General features: G+C 44.0%; 1 protein-coding gene across 5 annotated transcripts; it reads left to right on the top strand.

The window, feature by feature from the left end:
* The first annotated feature begins 10,547 nt into the window (after positions 1 to 10,547).
* On the top strand, positions 10,548 to 20,779 carry dab2 (DAB adaptor protein 2). Of its 5 annotated transcripts, none has more exons than XM_079735929.1 (15): positions 10,548 to 10,734; positions 13,312 to 13,581; positions 13,997 to 14,136; positions 14,576 to 14,674; positions 15,164 to 15,295; positions 15,510 to 15,593; positions 15,758 to 15,784; positions 15,915 to 15,965; positions 16,091 to 16,153; positions 16,822 to 17,439; positions 18,085 to 18,220; positions 18,444 to 18,971; positions 19,162 to 19,346; positions 19,434 to 19,526; positions 19,622 to 20,779. In XM_079735929.1, the coding sequence occupies exons 2-14, from the start codon at positions 13,458 to 13,460 to the stop codon at positions 19,506 to 19,508; spliced, it is 2,262 nt and encodes a 753-aa protein (XP_079592055.1). In that variant the 5' UTR covers positions 10,548 to 10,734; positions 13,312 to 13,457; the 3' UTR covers positions 19,509 to 19,526; positions 19,622 to 20,779. The 5 variants fall into 5 exon arrangements, with proteins under 5 accessions (XP_079592055.1, XP_079592054.1, XP_079592052.1 ...); XM_079735928.1 differs by having other exon boundaries at positions 18,444 to 19,070; positions 19,625 to 20,779; XM_079735926.1 differs by having other exon boundaries at positions 18,444 to 19,070.
* Positions 20,780 to 20,804: the final 25 nt, after the last annotated feature.

The following is a 20,804-nucleotide window of genomic DNA, read 5'->3' as shown; positions in this document are numbered from 1 at the left end:
GCCGGCTGACAGATGACTTGCGGCGGTTACAGTGAATGGTGATTTTATCCAGTCATATTGTTCCGGAGCCGTTTCCTCAGGGAAATACTTGTCAAAGTGTTCCAGGAGGGCTGGAAGGTGGGTAGTTATAGACGTCTTCACAATGTGAACACTCAGATCATTTTCTTCCATGAATTCGTCCAGCTCATTAAACATGTCAATCCTTCCCATTTCAACTCGTGCAGTCCAGCGATCCACTTTTCTCTTGAATGCGGATTTTATCACTCATTGACATGATGCTTGTGTTTTCACCTTGCAATGACAGGTTAAGTCCATTCAGTCTGTCAAAAATGCAAGACAGATACGCTAGCCTTGTTAACCAGTCAGGGTCAGTCAGGTGGTCAGCGAGCTGGGACCCATGCTCCATCAGAAATAAGCGCACCTCGTCCCGCAGCTCAAACAGGCGGCTGAGAACATTTCCCCGCGAAAGCCATCTGACTTTTGTGTGGAACATCAGGCGCTCGTGCTGCGATCCCAGTTCGTTGCAGAGAGTGGCAAACAGCCTGGTGTTGAGTGGACGCGATTTAATGTGGTTGACAACCACATTGCAGTTTTTTATTGCAGTCTCAAGAACACTTTTCAGCTCTGGGCCGAGCGTTTTACTCGCAAGAGCCTCTCTGTGGATAATACAGTGCGTGAATTTTATGTGGGGCGCCACTTGTAAGACTCTTGCTTTAAGTCCTTTCTTTTTCCCCAGCATTGCTGCAGCACCGTCTGTACACACATCGATGCATTCATCCCAGGACAGTCCCTCTTCTTTCAGTTTGTTGTCAAGTTTTGTGAAAATGTCCTCGCCTGTGCATGTTCCCTCCAGCGAGGCGCAAAATAGCAGGTCCTCGTTAAGTTTTCCATCAAAACTATATCTAACGAAAACAAGCAGCTGGGCACAGTTTGATACATCCGTGGATTCGTCTAACTGTAAAGCATATTCCAATCAGCTGACTCTTTATCAACGGTATTAACCAACGTTTCATTTTGAAAAATCATCAAAAAGTCATCAATGAGCTAGTTCAGAGAAAATCTACTGGTCCGCTTTGTGATGTTTACTGTGGAGCCGTAAAGTGAACTGACACCTGCAAATTATGCTATCGTTAATCTGTCGTAATCACCTCAGGAGGAAAATCTGTAGTTTTATTTTAATTTTAACTACCATGTTTCATAATTTTGACAACTATGGCTGAATTCTTCTGTATTTTATTTTTTCCAAATTTATTTTATTATTATTTTATTTTTTTATTTTTTTATTATAATTTATTTTATTATTTGATTCATGGAAATCATTCCGCGACCCAACCCTCGGCGTCCCGCGACCCCCCGGGGGGTCGCGACCCCCACTTTGGGAACCCCTGCTCTAGAGCAAGAATGTGGCCCTTTTATTTTTTCGCCCCTGCCCTTCAAACACTCTGAGTCCGCCACTGTACTTAGGCCTATACAAAAAAAGAAGAGATTTAGCCTGCTTTTACTCCGAACCATAGCGCACTAGTTGCCATAATGACGTTACGTATGGCAGCTGAGCTGCCGTAAAATGGTCATTGATGCACACATTTTTTATATATTTTTTCGGTAGCCTACCTGTGGGACAATGACGCCTCGTCCTGATTGGATGTACTTTCTGTCAGTCTGCTATTAGGCGCTGTCACTCTGAAAAAGTCTCCCCAAAACACTATGTGACCGTTCCACTCTGCAGAAATTAACAGAATGAGAATAATGAGGGGTATTTCTAACAAACAGGCATTTAACACAATTCTAGTATTACCCCCAAATGCAATTATTAACCCTAAAAAAGCATGATATAGGATATTTAATGTCCGCGTCCGAGTGAAGGTAAGGCTTCCCTTCCAAGGTTGTATGGCCCACTTCGCTTATTACACCTCATCAACAGTTAAACAAAGATGGTACTAAAAAAGTGTCAGGAAGTTGGATCGTAACCATTGGGATAACACGCCCCCTCTTTCGTATAACTCTCAGCCCAAAAAGTTTCTTTGTTTTTTTATCTCATTAGTGTTTAAATTCTATTCGAAAAAGTGGGCTCACCGGCTCTTTTAGATCAAATCATTTTATTTGAAAATCATGATAATTAAAGCATAGGCTTGAGGATAAGAATATCAAGGCCGTTCTGCTGTCAATACACCTCAAGAGAGGTGAGAGTTGCCCACGCAGACAGGCACTGCGGGAAAATAACCTCCGCTAATGAGATCGCGAAATCCAAGAGTTTGGATCGTTGGATAGGAAGTGCGTGGAACTCATGCTTTATATAGTGACGTCAATGGGCTGTCACAGTCTGCTTTTGTATGCCACTGACCCTTTTTCAGCCACGTTTCCAGGAAAAAAACGTGTCTTCTTTTGGGTGAATACGTTTTTCTAACAGTTATCTTTTTCAGCCAAATGTCCAGGAAAAGAAAACGCATCTTATATTCGGGTCAATACGGTATTAGGCTAATTAAATGCATAATTTCCGCTTGACGAAATAAATTTTATCATAACCCACTTTAACGCCGAATCTATTTCAAAATATGGCATTTCCACTGAGAATAAAAGCCATGTATTTTTTTGGGCGCAGACGCACTGATCGCTCGTGTTGCTGGAATTTCGTAGGAATCTTACAAAAAACTGCATACATTTTCGTAAGATAGAATAATAACCGTTGTATGAGGATACGTTGCACACATAAAGGCAATTTCGTTATGACTTTAGATGTTACATTCCAATATTTGTAGGATTATCAACCTATTTCCCTCTAATAAGTCGGTTTGTGGACACCCATTGTGTAGCAATTAAGTGTTTAAATGTGTTTTATAAATATACCTACATGCAGTGGTGTAGTGGTCCCTGGAGAAGTGGGTATACTCTAAATGTTTGCCCGTTTTTAACGCAGCCCAGAAAAACGCCCTGTTTAAGAAACAGTGACATGTGAGACTACTCTATTTAGTTTACCCAAAAATCCGTCAGTAGTATTTGCTCATTGTCACATTATTTCTACTGCTTGATCTCAGGGAGGAAGGATTATGAAATTACTAAACCAATACTGGCCCACAGACTAGTGAGAGACAACTATGCATTTTGAGTGAACTATTCCTTATTCCTGGAATGACACCTATTCTCTCACTTGGCAAGTCAGTAATTTCATTTGTAAACTGTGTCTTTGAACAGCTGATTTGCAACACATAGCATGGGCCAGAGTGTGCCACTATAATGAAATGAACATGACTTGATCAGGAGCAGTTTGTAGGTATTACTGGTCACACAGGCAGCCTTCATGAATGTAAAATATAGATGAGGCAAACATGGTGTTTCAGTAATTTTTTGAACATTTATTTAAATAAAATACTTCAGATCTGAATTTGACAATGCATCCTTGTTCATATTTCACCTTAGATTAAAAAAAACGTTCATCATTCTCTGCCACATCAATCATCTTGTTAGATATATATAATATCAATACATATATAAATATCATATGATGATTGAACATCATCATTGAAATTATTCAACAAAACAATATGTAACAAAACAACAATATTTAGCATTTACAACACATCAACAGTGATATAAACTCTCTAAAGTACTGGGTTTCTAACCTTGCTCATATTACAGTATTTTCCAGACAGACTTGCTTTCTGCAGGAGTTTTCACACTGCACTGTCTAGAACGCACAGAAGAGGCAGCACGATGGTTCTTCAACCAGGTCCTTGTATACTTTCTAGGATCAAACTTGGAAGTAGGCGGGCCATTGATATTAATCATCATCAAGTTTGATATGTTTGAGATCAGTAGGACAGCCCTTTTGTCTGAGCTCATATTATTCATAAGGCTAAAGTTCCTCTCACACTCTGCTGTACTGACAGGGAATGTTTTCACACAGTTCATGAGTGGTTTTACGTCCTTGGGCTCACTAGTGGGCTGTTCCAGTAGGTCCCGCATCCCATTCAGTGCTTGGTCTGTGCACAGGTTAAAATCGCTTGCACAGTCGCTTAATTTGTTCTTCACCATGGCGGATGCTGGGCTTTGATGGCCATTTACTCTGATCAAGGATGCTGAGGTCCTTGATGGTCTCATCCTCAAAAGACAAGCGTTTCTCAAGATTGTTCACTAGGCGTTGTAAGAACTGGCCTGGATTGATAGACTTCAGCTTTGCCATTGTTTTCAGTGTTGTAGACCGATACTCCCCAGTCTTTTTTGCTTCTAAAGCCTCACTATATTTCTCACCTGGACTCTCTTTGAATGACTGGATCACTCTGATTGAGCGTTTCAGCAGATGCTCAGCTCTGAGCAGAGTGATCGAACGAGACTGAAGCTCCTGTGACAGGAGACTTAGTTCATGGAGTGTGTCATACATGAGCCCAAGGTCACAAATAAATTCTGGACTTTGAATACGGTCTAGTAAACCTCTGTACATTTGCCTGTCTTTGGTGGACCTCGTCTCATCACAGCAATCATTTTTAAAGTGCTGCACAAGAGCTCCCAGGGATGTCCAAACAGCACAAACAGTCTGAAAGTGGCCACCCAGCGTACATCCAAGATTCTGCCAATGCGAAGAAGTTGTGAGCCTACTTCAGCTGCTGCATTTACAAGTTCACGCTCATTTTTGTTTGACGTACTATACAGAGAATATAGCTTCTGGATAAAAGTTTTGAAGTGATTGACAGAGTTTACCTCATCAACTGCATCTGACACAGCGAGTTCAAGTCTATGGTTCATACAGTGCCATACAAAAAGCTTTGGGAATCTCGAGGTCAGCCTGGTTGCTACTCCTGACTTCTTTCCTAACATGACACTGGCTCCATCAGATACAAATGTTACCCAGTTTTCATGTAGCCACTGTTCTGCAAAGCCAGCATTAGTTAAACAGGTGAGTAACACCTGTTCTATGCCATCTGTTCTCTGATTTTCCAGTTCAACAAGTTCAATGAACATGAAATCAGGGCTTTCTTCTTGAATTGATGCTTTAATTGAAACTGTCATGACAGCTTTGTGACTTAAAGAAGATGTCTCGTCAATTAGGACAGCCAATTTACTGGATGATGCTATAATGTTACTGACGATTTTGCTCTGCATCTCACTGGCAACATGTTGTATTATTTGTGTTGCACTATAACGTGAATGAAGTATTGTGCCCATTTTTAGACCATTCAGTTCCTGCAGCTCGATGAGGCTCTCATGGACAGAAAAGGTTCAGTTTTATTTGGCAATATGGTAGGCTGTTCGAAACACGGCTTCAGTTTCCTTCATGTAGGACTCAGTCATAGCCTCCATTGCATTCTCAATGGCAGCTTTGTCCTGTTGCTCTGCCACGTTCACTGCCTTAGTGTGGGCCTTGGACAAAGCATGTTTCCTCACCTTATTTGTAAAGGCAGACAGACTTGTTGTTCTACTTCCCTGGCCAGACGCTTGAATTTCAAAGTTCATCCATTCTCTTGAGAGTGATACACCTTGCTCCTTGTTGATCCCAATGGAGTTCACACTTCTACAGACCAGACATTCTGTGAAGCATAAACAAACAATGCAAAAATACATACAGACAGTACAAAAATGTATTACTACAGTTACTATTGTCACTGCTTTTTGTTCCCCCCCCCCCCCCCCATACACACACACAATATTTCTCTGTGTCCACTGTTTCAGAAGTTACCCAAACTAGCAATCTACCTAAACTTACCCATTTTTTTGTTTTTGGATCTCAACCAGGGGTTCTTGTATTTAAAATCTTCTTTTTGTTTGGCAGTCCACAAGTCTGGCCAGTCAATATTAATGTCTACAGAAAAACAACAAAAGTGATTGAATTACAGGTTATAAAATAACTAAAATGATTGAATAACTATAGGCTAAATGTAACAAGGGTTACAATGACCACAACCCATTCGAAAGTGTAAAGTTGCATAATCCCTTTCGTTTTAAATTGCATAATCCCCCCCCCCCCCCCCCCCCCCCCCCCCCCCCCCACCAGAGGGGGGGATAATCTTGAGAAACATTTTAAAATGTTTCAAAATGAAGACGGACCCTGTGTATTTTGGTTGTTAATTATTACGATGTAATGGTGAAAATACTTTGGGTGGGGGGGATAATTTTTATCCCCACCGAGGATAAAAATAATTCAGCAGAGGGTAGGACGTGTAAACCAGAGGGGGGGATAATCCCCAGCATCCCCACCGGCAAATCGCACCCTGGCTATATCCGTATATCCGAAATTTTTGTTTGGATAGCTCACTTCATTTTACCGGATTATTATAGCAAATCATTTAAAGTAAACTTGTAAAAGTAAATTTGCCTTTCGCAATATTTACCTCGGCATGACTCGCCCTTCTCTCCCTCCGATTGGCTCATTCGTCGTCATGCCTACAATTAACCAATCTAATAAGTAAAGGCAGCGGGTATTAGCCAATAAGAGGCAGAGTAGCGTGGGTCGTGGCTTCACCATCCTAAGGAAAAGGTGGGCGATTTGGCTTGCAGATGCTACTGAATGGTGCGCATCTGGGGGGATTTAGAAGTGGGTATACGCAATGCTGACTGAAAAATAAGTGGGTATACGCCGTATACCCGCGTATACCCTGGCCTACACCAGTGACTACATGTGATTCGAGAAGACTGTTGACAGTGGGATGTTCTAGTATACTTCACCACAACCATCTCACCTTTTAAACATTAGGGCTAGAGTTGACAGAAAGAAAAAAAAACATGGCTAATAACACTATTAAAGAGTCGGCTACTTCAATCTCATGAGGATGCTAGTATGCTAGTATGGTTGTCAACTAAGTGCAACTTTGATTTTCTATTTTATTTCCTCCCTAGGTCCACAGGAGGGCGTCACTGAACCAGGTTAGTAAAACTTGATAACAACGCAATGGCCACATTGTATATTATTATTCACCGACTGTAAAGGGTGTTGAATATAACACTAAGACACAAAATAAACAGATAACATTATACACGAGAAGATCAAGCAGTTACAGTGTTTCTTTCCACGGACATATGGTATGCCTTATGACCAGCAAAGCTTGCACATTGCACAATGTCCCGGAAGTAGCGCAGTTTTCATGTCATTTTAGGGGCTGGTGCGGAGTCAGCAAAGCTCTCCTCATAGGAGGAAGTGGACTGGATATAAATCCACTGGCGAAAGTCAAAACAATAATTCAGTTCGTTTACTGTTAGAAGAGAAAGGTGTTAAGGAGACTGATACAGTCCTGGTAATTAGGTTATTCCAAAAAATACAGTTTGCTGGAAATAATAAAATGTAAAAATATGTATTTTGTATGCAATTTCTAAAGTTTACTAACAGAAAGACAAAACACGTTGATTATAATTTCTCTTAGGGTCACATTGTTATGGATATGCATGTGGTAGATCTGTTTAACATTTTAAGTTCACTCTGGCTCCTTGTTGTAAGCCTATACTCTGTCTGGGGTTGCCCTTTTAGCAGAGCTTAGGCCTAGTGGTTGAAGTCTTGCCCCATTGGCAAGGACAAATATGTGCTGAAGTCACTGTTTTCGAGTCTGGCAGTTTCCTCTGAACTTGGTCAGGAAACTGGGGTGGGGGCTGGGGGGTGGGGAGTAGGTAAGGTCCTTGGCTAATATTTCTACTGACCAGAAGGACTTCCTGTTTTTTTGCGGGAGGGAAGGGTGATGGTTGGGGCGTCAGCACTGATTCACAATTCAGGCAGCATATGAAAGGTCATAGTGGCTGCTGTTATGTATTGGCCATCGGTACAGTAGTGTTTTTCAATCTTAATTTTTTTGGAATAGGCCTTTATGTAACCAGAATGCCTAATGATGTATTGAAGAAAACAATGGGCCTTTATATAGAGGCTATCTAACTTTTTTTGACATGGTAATGCAAATGTAGGCCTCCCACTCATATTTAGTAGGAACACCTTCCATTTAGAAAAACAGAACACCATGGATGTCCCAAAGTGTAGAACATGACTCCTGATTGGACAAAGGTCCAATCGCCGCCCAAATTGGCGCTCAACGTTATAAGAGCAGAAAGATGGGCGAGCAAGGGAACTAAATTGAGGACAACCTTAATGACTGACCGAAGATTATACGTCTGCACTGGTGGAAGGCTATTAACCGGCATCATTACCCCCCAAGCTGTCACGTGTGAAGCTGTGGTGTTTCTGACATGACAGAGGAAAGCACACTTCCCTTCCCCTTCCCCGTTTTCTTTGTCAGCAAAAGTTGGTCTTATTTTTGCTCCTGCTAGCACCATGTGTCGGGTAGAGTTGGCTTTAAAAGTGCCTTTGGCCCAGTTTTGGCTCTGGTTTGTAGTTTGACATTGTCTTTTGGCCAATAGAAGTGACGGAAGAGTCTTTGTTTTCGAACACAGTTCTTTGATGACGTTGGGCTACCCACTGACCTCGTCTGAAGGTTTTAACGCGAACTGCGGCCTTGTGAGGAGGGAACATTTTGACTTCATATCCTGATAAAAGATGCCCTTATCGTCATGATAGGTGTGACACTGAGGAATGCAGGCAGTGAATCACATTCAAGAATGGGGAACCTCACCATAGTCTTACGGGTAGGCCGAGGTAATTCGCTCTACAGTGTCATCAAACGTCATTGAGAGCAAAGGATTGAACAACAACGTATAAGCAGTGGGAGATGGTAATTTCTTAAAAGATTTTCTTCCTATGAACCATATTGTGACGTGTAATATTAAAACCAAGAGTAGGCCCACTAGAAACTAGACCTCAGATTTCCCGCTTGTAAAATACTAACGATTTTATCAAAACAGGCAGAAGAAGGCGGGTGATTCGGCTGAAAACCCACTTGGGTGCAGGTTACAGGAGAGAGGTTTGACTTTGGGCTCCATTATCTGTGTTTTTGGACGGGACTGAGCCTGGTCTGAAGAGCAGGATCAGCAGAACACATGATCCATTGCCAGGAAGGATGCGTTTCTCTCTCTCTCTCTCTTGCTCTCTCTTGATCTCTATCTCCCCTCTCTCTCTCGCTCTCTCTATCCCCCCTCTCCCGTCCACTCTCTCTCCCCCCCTCTCGCTCTCTCTCTCCCGCCCCTCTCTCTCCCTCTCTTTCCCCCCCCCACTCTCTCTTCCCCCCCCGCCCCTCTCCCCCTCTCCGCCCCCCTCTCGCTCTCTCTTGTTCTCTCTCCCCCTCTATCTCCCCCCTGTCGCTCTCTCCCTCTCTATCCCCCCCTCTCCCCCCTGTCTCTCGCTCTCTCCTGCTCTCTGCCTCTCTCTCTCTCTCTTCTGTGCCTGTCAGGGCTTTCTACCTTCAATACAGGCCTCTCCTTATGCTTCTGTGGAACTCTTATCAAACTTTAATGATATTGCGCTTTTCCAGAGACAAGGCAGACAACACAATAATAAATTTGTTTAGAAAAGCAGTGAAGCACCACAGAGATAGATTTCAGACATCCATTCAAACTAAAAGAGTACAGACTTCTTCATGGGAAGAAAAGGGGGTTTTAGGATAAAAAATATATTCTCAAATTGTGCTGTACTCATTTCCACTGGAAGACCCTCTCATACGTGAGGACCAGGTAGACTCTCACTTTTCATATTGATGAAGGAGGTCAGTGAAGGGGAGCAGCTGAAACGTTACACTGCACACTGTTAATGTTGTTACAAACAAGCCTATAGCACAAAGGACCGTCCCTGAACGGTGTCAAACAGACACGTTAAGTGTTGGTGAGATACTGAGGATGGAAGCAACACTCACAACACACATGGCAACTCTGCTTTGGTGTGACCCCTTCTGCCGGCATCGCTGGCCCGCTGTCCCCTCAACAACACATCTTGGAAGGGAAAAACAAGCTTGCTTTGTGTCCCAGTACATCCTAGACGTCTTTAACAACGTCTTTTTCTCACATTTCAACACCGCACTAACTCTTGACAGTCTTGGCTGCCAGGAATCTTCAGTGTGATGCAGAGGAAGCCAAATGTTGTGCAAGGCCAATATCACAGGAGCCACTCGACCAATCACGCCCTTGTGCTTCCCTCTTGACAAATGGCACTGCCTTTTGGTTTATATGTGCACAGGCAGAGTACCGGACTAAACGTCTAACACATAAAGCTTTGGTGCTTTAGTACTTTATCAATACTTGCTTTGTATGCCTAATGGTTATTCAATACATTGTTCAGTATTCCACTAGTAGGCCTACATTTATATGGTTGCCCATTAGAACCCTTTTGTGTAGAATGGGGTTCCAATCTACCTTTTTCCCCAGAGGATTATAGATTTAAAACCTCATGTAGGCCTGCTATCAGTCAGGCAGGCGGTCATTGGTGGGCATATGATCCCTACAATTAATTGATTGAGGCAATTGAGTTTAGTCAACAAAATCTATTAATATTGTGGATGATGCCAAAATATCACAGCGAACATAGAAATATAATTAGCGGTGTAACCTTTTATAGTTAGTTTATTTCGAAGACAGCGTTTGCCATTCCTGTCTTGTCATCAGTTTAAACATTTCTTATGTCCGTGCAACAAGAGACCGCCCCTTTTAAAGAGCACAAGTTTTACCTCTTGCAGAGCTCTGGAGGAGGCGAAGAGTTAACTTTTGAGGTAGTTTCGTTGTGGCAAAGCCATTTTTCCTCCTGTCCAACGCTCGGCAGCGCTGGCATTTTGCGTCTTTTCGAAAAACTGATGTAATTCACTTCACCACCAAACCCGCAGCCATCTCTACACAGCTCTGCTGAACCTCTGACCGAGCAGAAAGCTCCCCGGGCTCTTTCTAACGGTAAGCGTGTTATGTAAACAACGTTAATTTGCATAGAACATGACTAGAAAAACACATGGGAACCAATAGATGTAAACCATGTTATTATGGCGACATGGGACTCAACATGGCGTGGATCGGGCGATCAGAAACGCTCGGATCGATGATTTAAGTTGAAACTGCACAATAGTCGAAGTTTTCCATTAATTCCAGCTGTGCGCCTCTCCGCGCTCACGTCACTTAGAGAGGCGGTCCTAGGTGAAGCCTCTGTTTGGCATGTTGTAGTCCGCTTCTTGCGTTCTGCTTCAGTTGCTGTGCTTTTCTAAGTGGGCAAGGGGCGAAGGATGGAAGAGCTGAGGAGCTCCTTATTCTCCCACCAGGTTAATGAGGTGAGTTGTTTTCCCTCTCTCGTTTTTATTTCTACTTTGAACCACAATTGCAGTGGGCCTACATAATCATAGACCAGACTACTGTGTAATCTCCCACTTCGGTTCAGCAGATGGCAAATCAAGGTGTTAATTAAATTCTTGGCTGAAATACAAAAGTTTTCTTTAAAAAGTGTGTGTTTGTATGCCTCTGTTCGTGTGTGTGTATGCATGTGTGTGTGTGCGTGTGTATGGATGCGCGCCTGCCTGCGTGTGCGTGCGTGTGTGTGTGTGTGTGTGTGTGTGTGTGTGTGTGTGTGTGTGTGTGTGTTTTAACATCACGGGTCCAAGTAGTGGCTATAGTCCATCTCCGGCTGCAGTCAGGCACTGAGTCATTCGTTGATTTCCTCCAGATGTGCTGAAGTTAACATTTCATTGCATCGTTTTTTTTCTCTCTCTATAGCTGCACGCAAACTTGTTGAAATAGGTATCTGTGACCTTCTATATGAAGGATATGTTGGTTTCAAGTGTTTGTCCACTTTTACCGTATCTGTGTTTTACGCTTTCCTTCCATGTTTTAGTGCCACTTGGGTTTAGGTTCATGGGCCTGTGATGTCTGTAGCCCACAGCTTGTTTTGTCCTGTTGGGGCTTCCAACGTTCTTGTGCAGAACTAATATGTAATCCTTTAACTAATATGCACAGTTAACTTTTTTCTTTAAAAGCATTTTTACAAGCTTTTCCTTAAATTGCTGACACAATCATTCAGTTTGAGCATATACAGCAGGACTACGGCACCACATTAGTTACTGGACAACTCGGGTCATGTGTGACATTCTCACTTCATGTTTATGCTTTGAACACGTCTTGAAAACGAGTCTTTGACGACTGCAACTGTTGTTGTTTCTCCAACAAGTATGTTATTTGTAATGGGTTCTATTTTTACTGCTATTCTTGTAGAGTAACCAATTCACCATTTTGAAACCCCTGCTATTAGTTATTTTTTTGTTTACTGGAATACATTTTCTTTAGTTTTGTATGCTGCTTTAGCGTCATTGCTATTGCTCGGCCTAATGAACCCAATGGCTTTTAAAGAGTCCTTATCTGTACCATCTTATCTGTCTTACAATTTCCTCTGGGAATCAATTAAGTGATTATATCGTCACAATTATATTGGGTGGCACTATAAATACCTACAACTACTTACAAGGAGAAAGCACAAAGCAGGCATTTATAAAATAAATAACTGAAAAAAAAGCACTGCTGTTTCCTTCCTCGTGTTGTCTTAGGTCAGACTCCTTAGGGCCCGACATAGGGAGTCATTGAAGGACATTGACGCCACGTATCAGAAACATAAACGTTGGGGTCACACTCCTCGGCTTGATCAGCTGAGCATCACAGGAGCTTCTATAGGGCTGGCGTAAGATTACCTACATTTAAGAGCTCAACCTTTGCTCCCGGTCAACCTTCAGGCTGCTTAACCACAGTCACACACACTTCACAGGCCTGTAGCATGGCCTCACCTGGAACTGCTCCTAAAGGTATGCCCAGTGCAGACCATAATTCATTTTTATTGATTGTTTGTTCTGGATATATGGTGTTGGCTAAGATTGTATTCTAGTAATCGCTTTTGTATTGCACATTATCACTCTCTGGTGGTAAATTAGAGCGCATGACATGTCCTTTAGACGTTGAACTTCGATAGCATATATGCATCGGTTGAAGTTCGCTGGCTTGTGGACTCGTACAGATGTCAAAGGCTGAACTGCATTTTTCTGTTTTGTTGTTTTGTTGCCAGCATAAATTATGTTTCTCTTTCTCTCTCTATCTCTCTCTTGATTGGGGCTAGTATAATGGCTAGACTTGAACAGAAGATAGTGCTAAATGTACTTTGATTATAACTAGAGATTGAAACACTCTTCATTTCAGATTTGCAGATCATTCATAAATGTAATGACAAAATTAGTATTGATTTGCATCAAATCTATCGGTGTGTATGCGAGTGCGTGCCCAGTCGTGCGGTCACAATCGACATTGTGTGTTTTTGCTGTGGTCATGTTGTATAATACAGCCTTATGTAATGACCCCAATGAATTCCGAGAGATGAAGACAAATAGGGGGTGTACCCCCGAGAAATGCCGCAAGAAAGCTGGGCTATTTCCCGACTTCCGACTCGGAAGGCTTGCGTCAGGATTCAGGAACACACCATAACAACCTATCTTCTCTCCTCCCCAGCCTCTGAGAATGTTCCAATGCTAAGCCCCTCCCTCTGCTGAGTCGACTTCCCCACCGTGAGGAGCTACAGTCCAGCTCATACCCGTCGCTTTTTGTCGTGTGGTGAGGCACCATCACCATTGTCATCATCGTCCCTGGCGACGTCCATGTCAGCGGACGTAGAGAACACGATGACCATGTCCACACCGGCTGCCGATCCTAGCCCCGCCTCCCCTACCAGCTCGCCCACCTCCCCCTCGTCCAAGCCCGCCTCCATCAAGAAGAAAAAAGGTATCATCTTTTTCTTAGTTTCGATGAATACAAATGTTTTATTGATTTAAACATGCACTATGTTAGATTCCCATTACTAGCCTCAAGCCTCTTAGTTGTAGCTACAGTTAAAGCTTTAAATCACTTATAAAAAGATTTAAAGAGAAGAACTCCCTGTGTGGATGGATTCATGGGAGGGTGGGTTTTATTCTTGAAGAAAGTCTAGTTCAGATCATATTTTAATGGAGTTCGCCCCCCCAAATGTCCCTGTAAACCCTACCTTTGTATCCACGGCGAGTCACTGTGTGACTCACCGTGTGTGCCAGACGGCGAGTGCCAGACGTCAGCATTATGGTTATCATAGTCAATATGATGGTTACGGCGGAGGCTAAACGGTGCTTGTTGTTGTTGTTGCTGTTGTTGTCTTTTGCGCCAGTCCCGGAGAAGTCGGATGAGTACCTGCTGGGCAGGTTTCATGGGGACGGCGTGAGGTACAAGGCCAAGCTGATAGGCATCGACGACGTCCCCGAAGCAAGGGGGGACAAGATGAGCCAGGATTCCATGATGAAACTCAAGGTGACCGCCGGTTACCGTGGTAATGAGGGGCGTCAGTGTAGTGTTGCTGTAGCTAAAGATGATGTTGGGGCAAACTCATTTGGTTTGGTTACCGTGGTAATGAGGGGCGTCAGTGTAGTGTTGCTGTAGCTAAAGATGATGTTGGGGCAAACTCATTTGGTTTGGGCTGACATCATCTAAAGAATGTAGTGTTTCTTTTGTTATGCGACTCCATAGATAAATACAATCATAAATAAAATCTAAATAAAATCATACTGTTTTATTGAAGCCAAGCAGGAGTTAGAATGTATGTAATGAGTGTTTTATGCTCTACTTTGAACGTGGATATTCCAAAGTTTATTTTGCTTCTGTTCCGAAACGGCTGTGTGCTTTGGGCACACGATCAAGCCATTTGACAAATCAGTTTTTCTATCATGGTAAAAGTGTTTTCTATTTCTAGGGCATGGCTGTAGCCGCTCGCTCCCAAGGAAAACACAAACAGAGGATATGGATCAACATTTCCATGTCGGGCATCAAGATCATTGACGAGCGAACAGGGGTGAGTCTGTGGACTGCGCCCTCGATGGGTTCTCAGCAGGCTTTGAATTATGAAGGAGCCGGGGGCGGGCTGAGCTTCCCCCAAACAAAACCTGGGCATCTGTGAGGGGAATGGTTTGGGGAGGGAGCCTCCACAAACCATCTTAATATATATGGGATAATATCCCCTCTCTTCATTCAAATGGCATTCACATTAAAATTAATACATTAGAATAGCATACATAATTATTCATGTATTTTAGCATAAAAAAATTGTTTAAACAATGGTTTTATCGTAGGTTTTGCATGTTAAACCTAGACATGAATTGCAAAATAAACAAGAATTCCGAAAAATCCCGATTTGCTTTAACCCTAGAATTTGAATTTCAAAGGAAACAAGTCATTATACTGCAAATGCGCAAAATTATTCTGTGATTTCTATCCTTAGATCAATCTCAAAATGTCCTACGTAATATTACAGTAAAAAACGAATGTCCTTTTTGGGGGTCAGGTTATTGAGCACGAGCACTTGGTGAATAAGATCTCCTTCATCGCCCGGGATGTGACCGATAACAGAGCATTTGGCTATGTGTGTGGAGGCGAGGGGCAGCATCAGTTCTTTGCCATAAAGACTTCTCAACAGGTAGGTAGATGTACTCACTCACTCACTCACTCACATACATTATATTTGTACCTTGCACATGTCCCCCTGAATAATAAGTAGTTGGATGAAGTATCCAACCGCACTCACACGTGCACATAGTCACTATGTAGAAGTATTGTTGAAAAGCGCTATTTAATCTAAATGCAGCAAATTAGAATGGCGACATGACACTTCCTGTTGTATCGTCCACCAGGCTGAGCCGCTGGTGGTGGATCTGAAGGATCTGTTCCAAGTCATCTTCAACATGAGGAAGAAGGAGGCCGACGCAGCGCAGAAGGTAACTGATCTTTACAATAATGATTTGAATGACTACAGTGATTGTATGTAGTACACACCGAACATTATTCCCAGCTGCTGCATCAGTGGACATTTGTTGGATGCTATTCTCAAAATGTCAGTATGATACAAATTCTGTACATTAAGAACTTTTATTTTTAACAGGGGGAAAATGGCAGTGTCGTTGTTGAGGTAGGTTTGATTAGTGGGGAGGATTTTCCTCATTGCTAACATTTGTCCACATTTATAAATTATATAATTGAAATGATTAAACCGCAGTTTAATATGTGACATGATCTGTGTTCTGATTCATTTTCTTCAGAATGGAAGCGCTGCCTTTCCCACTGTGGAGGGAGAAGCCAAACCTTCCCAGGTAATAAGGGTCTGAGAATGTCCTAGCGGTTCACAATCCTCATTGGTTGATCTGGCCTTGCCACTTGGTTGAAGGAACATCACATGACACACTGACATGACACATGACTCTTTCTGTCCAACCAGTCAATGAACCAACTGGATCTTTTTGGGGTCATGTCCACCCCTTCAGGCGACCTCTCCCCCCCCGTAAGTGCCCAATTATACACAAGCAGTGCGATCGACCCCTTGTCGTGTCCTGACATATGCGTTATGACCAGCATCATTGTTTACTGCGTTATGGTTAGCTATGCAAGCTATGGAACAGTGTGGTACGGTACATACCACACAGGCTTACCTGACAGGAACTTCAAATATGGGCGTTGTTGGGACTTCCTGATGTCCTTTCATGGTAATGTTAGTACTGCGTTCCATACATAAACTACCACGATGAGTTCTGGCTACTATATGTTGTTTGTTTGTATTCAGTTTGTCCTTCTAAACTTTATGGCGCTCCACCGCATATCTTTTAATTAATAAGCACTACTCAAGTCATTGCACAATCTCAAACTCCTATCTGTAAAAAGAGCCTTATTTCACAGAAAAAAAGTCCAAACTTTGGATCTACCTTTAATTGAACGAAAACAGCCTGTGAAACAAGTGTTCTTTAAAAGAAATGAGTTTCGGTCCATGTTTTTTGATTTTGTAATCCTGTAAATCAATTGCTTACATTGTCATATCTTTTCATCACATACGATTTCATATTTGTTAACAATGACCTTTTATCTGGCAACTGAATTATTTATAATCTTTCTCTGTCTCTCTCTCTCTCTCTCTATCTCTCTCTCTGTCTCTCCCATTCTCCTCATGCTAACCAGGAGTCTAATGATATTCTCTTGCTGGACTTGTCCGCGGAGGTTGACAGCAATCAGAATTGTATAAAGGGAAACCCGTTTGTCACTTCCTGTGCCCCTAGCACTTGGCCGTCTACGCAGACAGAGAATCCCTTTTCCTCCACGTTTGGCTTCTTTCCAGTGCCAAACAGTGACCCTTTCAGAGATGACCCCTTCTCGAAATCGCCCCCCACCCAGCCGGCGCCCCCCCATAACGCACAGATCTCTCTGACTAGCAGTGATCAGAACCCCGGCTTTACGGTTCCCGTCAACGACAAGGCCCTCTTCCACGGGGGACAGGGTGGGGAGCAGGACCACGGTCTCAGTGGGCAGATGAACGGGTTAACCAGGAAGGACATGATGTTGGCCCTCGGTCAGGGCCAGTGGCCGCTAGAAGGCGCAGTGGCCCAGGAGCAGAGCTCACTGGAGGCGACGGACATGCCATTCCAAAACCCTTTCCGCAACGCATCAGTGGCGAGTGCCTCCGCTCCTAACGGCGTAACGCACGCCACAAGCCCAACCTTTTTGAAGGACTCGGTGGTCCTTAGCCCACCCCCGCAGAACACTAAGGCCGGACGCGGTCGAAGGGCTGCAGGTGCAAAGGTGACATTTCAGAGCGAGACAATGGCGTTTCCTTGCATGGCAGTGGGGTAGTCGTTGGGTTAATTTGAGTATTCACAGCTCAACGTTTGGTCAAGGGTAACATCCTAATATCTCCCTTTCTGAGCACTAGGATTGACTGTGGTTGGCTTCTGGGCCCGGTGGTGTTAGACATGGCTTGCACTGGTTTTAGGTGAAAGAATGCACTTTTTATGGCTGGATTGGTTCTGTGGGCGTGTGGTGTGCTTGCTCTCTTTTCCTCTCGATGCACAGATCTAACAGGAGCGAGGTGCGTGATCATTGCATGTGTTGGTTGCATGACCCTCTAACTCTTAACCCTCTTGACTTGTCTGATTGCTCAACGTTTAACTCTATTTGTTTTGTCATCTCTGCTCATTAATGTGCATTCCTCATTACAAATACAGTGGCGGTAAGTTGTCTTTAGAGTTAGTCTTTTTTAATTCAAAAACATAATAAAGTCCAATAATCTGATATAGTAATCTTTTGTAACTTTCTGAGACATTTCAAGACTCCACTTATACGACCCGTATGATCAGATCAAACTCAAACGTATTTGTATCGATGCATTTGTCAGTAGCGGATGTTACCGTCTTATTTTAAACTGTCATTCCTCCCCATCCATGGTAGTCTACACCCAGTGATCTGTTCGGGGCCAAGGTGATGTCGACCTCTGGTCAGACCGGGGACTTCTCAGACAAGGCAGACTTCTTCGGCAGTACGGCTCCACCTGCCCAGCCTGCGTCCTCCTCCCTCAGCGCTCTGGGTAAAATCGCCCGCCATCTTGAGACTAAACCGTTGTCTTATCCCCTCCTTTGTTGTTGTGCTCGGCAATCACTTAAAATCACACTTATCAGGTAGCAATAAAGGCTATGATGGTTTTTGAAGTCAAATATTGAATACATTTGTGGGAAGTAGGAGTTTTTCTGTGGCACCAGAGCATTTGTTTTGCATGCAAACTATAAGTACGATCCCTTTCCCAACACCAGAGAATCTCCATCTGGGCCCCCAGGGGACCCCCTGCGCCCCCGGCCCCACCATGTGGGGAGCCCCCCCAGCCTCCACCGTGCACTCCATGTTCTCTGCACCGGCAGGGGGCCATCCCATGGGCTTCCAGGGGCCACCGCGCGGATTCCCCCAGCCGCACGCGTACGGCCCACCCGGGTCTTGGGGCCCGCAGGTACCCGGTCCGTTCGGGGTCCCGGGGATCCCCCAGCCTGCCACCGCCTGGATGCAGCCCCCTCACGCCGGCCCCGTCGGAGCCCCCGTCTGGGGCCAGCAGACCCCGATGAGCAACCCTTTCCAGCCCGCCTCCAGCCACATGCCTCCGCCCAGGCCTCCGCCCAGGCAGCCGGTGAGTGAAGCCCCGCCCAAGGTGGAGAAAAGCGCCTTCACCGCCCTTGACCCCCTGGGGGAGAAGGAGAAGAAGACGGGGAAGGACATGTTCAAGGACTTCGTCCTCACGCCGCCCGCCATCCCGGCCCGGAAGGGGGAGCAGGTCGCCGGCAGCAACGGAGGCGAGGCTTTCAGCCAGTACTTTCAAAATAAAGTGGGCGGTATTCCTGTAGATGCGGAACACAATGACTTTGACTTCAGTCAAATGTCCCCTGGGAACGGTAAAGTGTTCGAAGGACGTTGCATTTGGATCTTTTCGTGTTTTTGTATTGCATTTGTCATCAAACCTCTGTGTTCCCTGCTTTTTTTCAGATGTTCCTAAACCAACCGTGCCCCCTGTCACAGCACCAATGGCCCAACCCGGACTTCTGGACGCTTTCTCCTCGTGTCCGGTCACGGGGCCTGCGCCTGGGCAAGGGCTGAACCCTAACATCTTTGACGACGCATTCGGGGCGCCACACGCCGGCAGTCCCTTTGGAGCGCCACCAATGGCTATGGTACGGCAAATCTATCCAGATAAATAGTGTTGCACCCGTTCAAAATTCAGCTGTCGCTCTTCTCATCCCAAACTGTTCTGTTGATAGCAAAACACTCCAGTTGTCCAGGCGTCTAACCCTCCGGATGCCTTTGACGACCCCTTTGGAAATCCCTTTGCTTGACTGTAACCATAGCAACAAGTGAGTAGCGCTGAACCTTTGTATTAGTGGTGGAAAAGGTAGGCATAAACTGTAAATTTTCTTCTTTTTTTTCTTTTTCTCTACGTTTGTTTCAGCAGGGCGACTTGAAGCTCAAGGGTATCGGAAATGGTGATCATAATGTAGTGTAGACGTCGGTTCACAGCTGCTGCGACGTACGAGGGAAACCAAATTATCCACTCCCGCCTCGACCCTCAGATGGCAAATGATGACAAAGAAAAAAAATATGCTTCAGCATCTCCACATTTTTAAAGAATTTCGTCCTGTTGTAATAAATCAATAGTTTTCTTGAGTGTCTTTCGAATGCAACTGAATGTGATGTAAAAGGGAGTGTTCAAAAAGGGAATGTTTTTGTCGTGATCTGCTGAAGGAATAAAGACACACTAAATGGTGGGTGGTGGGGGGGGCACGTCTAAACACGTTCAATGCTGCAATGTTTGTGTACAACCAAATAGTTTATATAAAAGAGAAATAATCTTCTGTGTGTTGTTGTTGCTTCAGGAATAACATTGCGTCTGTTGTCATTCACTTTGGGAAGTCGTTGAGTAGCCTTCTCTGTTTTGTTTCTCACGGCTTGATTATCAGTGACGACAGCAGCCATATGCAACACAGTGGGAGGGTTACAACTGTGAGCGAGATCTGTTATAGGTGGAACATGAGCCGCTGGAGAAAGCTGCAATAAACCATGGCACTACAATTCTGAAAGTGGTCAGCAACAATACTCGGATGGATGAAGTGGCCGTATTTGTTCCACTCAAACATCCCCACAGCTTTATAACCAACTGCAGCCCCAAACAGTGACCACACAACGGCTTGTGCCATCAGACATGGTCTACGCTCACTCACCACTGTTTTTAAATGGTTATTTGAGAAGCTGAAGACTTGCAGCCAGTTTGGACATGTCAGGGCCTTATCCCGTGACCTCTATAACAAGAGGTTTGCACCCAAAGAACTAACTAGAATGGTGCAATGCCAGGAATTTGGAGCTGGTAGAAGGGCCAACCATATCCCACAAATACAATAATTCCCAATTTTCTGTTGTGATTTATAATTGTGTGGAATTAACACACTTTATGAATTAAAAAGCAATGTAATACGTTTCGGCCACATTTTTCCTTATAAGGGTTCGCTTAACCATCAGGTGTGCCTGAAAGTGGTCGTTCATTGTGTATAGGCCTACATAGGCCTCATCTCCTGCCATGGTGATAAATAAAGTCATGTGATTTAATCATTAAGTTCAGTCTCTTGTTCTTAATAAGG

The sequence above is a fragment of the Pollachius pollachius genome, assembly GCF_949987615.1.
Source record: "Pollachius pollachius genome assembly, chromosome: 4".
Taxonomy (NCBI): domain Eukaryota; kingdom Metazoa; phylum Chordata; class Actinopteri; order Gadiformes; family Gadidae; genus Pollachius; species Pollachius pollachius.
This window is presented reverse-complemented; position numbering and strand designations above follow the sequence as displayed.